The sequence below is a fragment of the Ipomoea triloba genome, chromosome 5, assembly GCF_003576645.1.
Source record: "Ipomoea triloba cultivar NCNSP0323 chromosome 5, ASM357664v1".
NCBI lineage: Eukaryota > Viridiplantae > Streptophyta > Magnoliopsida > Solanales > Convolvulaceae > Ipomoea > Ipomoea triloba.
Genome location: NC_044920.1, coordinates 392,129 through 394,199, shown reverse-complemented (window position 1 = coordinate 394,199; position 2,071 = coordinate 392,129). Strand labels below are relative to the sequence as shown.

Sequence of the window (2,071 nt, the reverse complement as noted above, 5' to 3'; positions counted from 1 at the left end):
AAAAAAAAAAAAAAAAAAAAAAAAAAAAAAAAAGAGAAGAAGAAACATGAATATATAATGCAAAGCACTTGATAAGACCATTTTTAGTGCAAAACAAAACAAATAATAGTCCAGAAGCTTCAAAAAACACCAATGAAAATAGTCCTTTTGTGAAGTATCAAAGTAGAAAGAGCAGAAAAGATGAAGACTTGGGAGAAAAAAAGGAAAACAAGAGTACATCACAAGAAGAAAGAAACTCATCATAAATATAGATTAGTTTTATTTTATTTTATTTTTTTTGCTTGTTATCTTCTTTTCATGGTTTCCTCTTGCAGATCTAACAAACCCTTCAAGCACAAAGTCCTATAAACACAAAAACAATCACAAAAATGGCAAATCTATTATATACTTCACCAAAAAAGATAATACTTTTCCCTTACAATTCCTACTTAGTTTACAATTCTTAGCCATTCGGATCTCTAACCAAGCACCCCAAAACACAGAATCTAGAGATAGAAAGAGAGGGGATATGAATTCAAAAAAAAAAAAACTTATAATATATCAAACAAGCTAAAGAAATAAAAGAAAAACACCCCATTTCAAGAAAAGGGCATCCTTTATTTCCCAAAAGATGAAATCTTTATTAATGAATTAGTAGGTTTTGTTTATGTTTGTGTATATACCTAGAGCTACTGCAGAACTCGTACAGCTTTCCCCTATTGGAGAAGATGATCAGAGCAACCTCAGCATCGCAAAGAACAGAGAGTTCATATGCTTTTTTCAGCAGCCCATTCCTTCGCTTAGCAAAGGTGACTTGCCTATTGATCTTGTTCTCTATTCTCTTCAGCTCAACCCTACCCCTTCCCATTCTCTCTTCAACAAACCTCTTTCTAAGTTTCTATTTCTCTCTCAGCTCACACCAATCCTTATATGTATCTTCTACATATACACACACATACATGCAGGAATAGATACACTTCCAATATGTATTTATAGCCTCAGATACATTTTGTTGCATAAGGGTTCTCCCTGTGATGTTCTTCTTTTTCTCTTTCTGATTTTTTCTACATGGAAATTAATTAGACAAGTGGTGAGAGGAATGATTAGGTGGAGGAAAGGTGTTTGGTAGGGTTGTGGGGCCGGTGGAGATTTTACTATAAAAGGTAAATCGGACGGTGGAGAAGTGAGGGGGATGAACGCCGGATGTGATGGTGGGCAGAACAGTGGGAAGTGTTGATGGAAGCTAAGAGGAAACCTTAAATCCATTGAGGTAAATGAGCGTATAGGGGCACGTGTCAGAACAATAGCTCCCCAAACAATATTTAAGAAAAAAAAAATTTTTACTGCCCCATAAGTAGTGTTAAGGATACTAAGTACTAAGGTAACCCAAGTAGTAAGAGAGTGGGAAGAATTAGGATTAAAGGGAGGAGAATATGCCTTTGAATGTTTTCCTAGCTAATTACAACTTATTATATAGTAAAAAATGTGTAACTTTATTTATTTTGAGAGCGGTTGCTATTACACTATTGCTATTGAGAAATTGAGTTGTCCATGCAAGCAATCTTCACTAATTGTCTTAACAATACGCCAAAAGGTATAACTAGTAGCAAATATGTAATTTTATTTCCTTATATTTATGTAGCAATCAATGTCATGTTTTTTTTTTAAAAAAAATAGCAATCAATGTCATGTTTAAATAGCATAATATTGAACTCTCCAAGCCTCCCGTCGTTATACCATGGACCATGGTCATGGCTGATACTGCAGTTGTGTTGAAAGAGAACTGCAGTTGCGCGGAACAGATGTCGTTTCATCCGTCTGATACTGTAGTTGTGTTGAACGGATGAACGGCCTCTGTTCCGCGCAACTACAGTTTTCTTTCAACACAATTGCAGTATCAGTTCAACACAACTGCAGTATCGGCTCAACAGAACTGCAGTATCAACCATGACCATGGTTCACAATGCATTGTAGACCATAGTCCACAGTATAATTTGCGCCAAGCCTCAGTCGAACATTTTTGAACGGGAAAAAATCTTCCACCTTAGCTTGCATGATCTTACGGGTGTAAGGCTATCTCTACCCTCGCAAT

At 35.8% G+C, this 2,071-nt stretch overlaps 1 protein-coding gene across 1 annotated transcript in view; it reads right to left on the bottom strand.

The window, feature by feature from the left end:
- The window catches only part of LOC116020759 (agamous-like MADS-box protein AGL9 homolog), a 7,353-nt gene extending 6,143 nt beyond the window's left edge, over positions 1 to 1,210 (bottom strand). Inside the window, exon 1 of the mRNA XM_031261278.1 lies at positions 663 to 1,210. Within this exon, the coding sequence (XP_031117138.1) occupies positions 663 to 847 (185 nt within the window). The 5' untranslated portion in view covers positions 848 to 1,210. The remainder of the gene's footprint in view (positions 1 to 662) is intronic.
- Between the last annotated feature and the right edge of the window lie 861 nt (positions 1,211 to 2,071).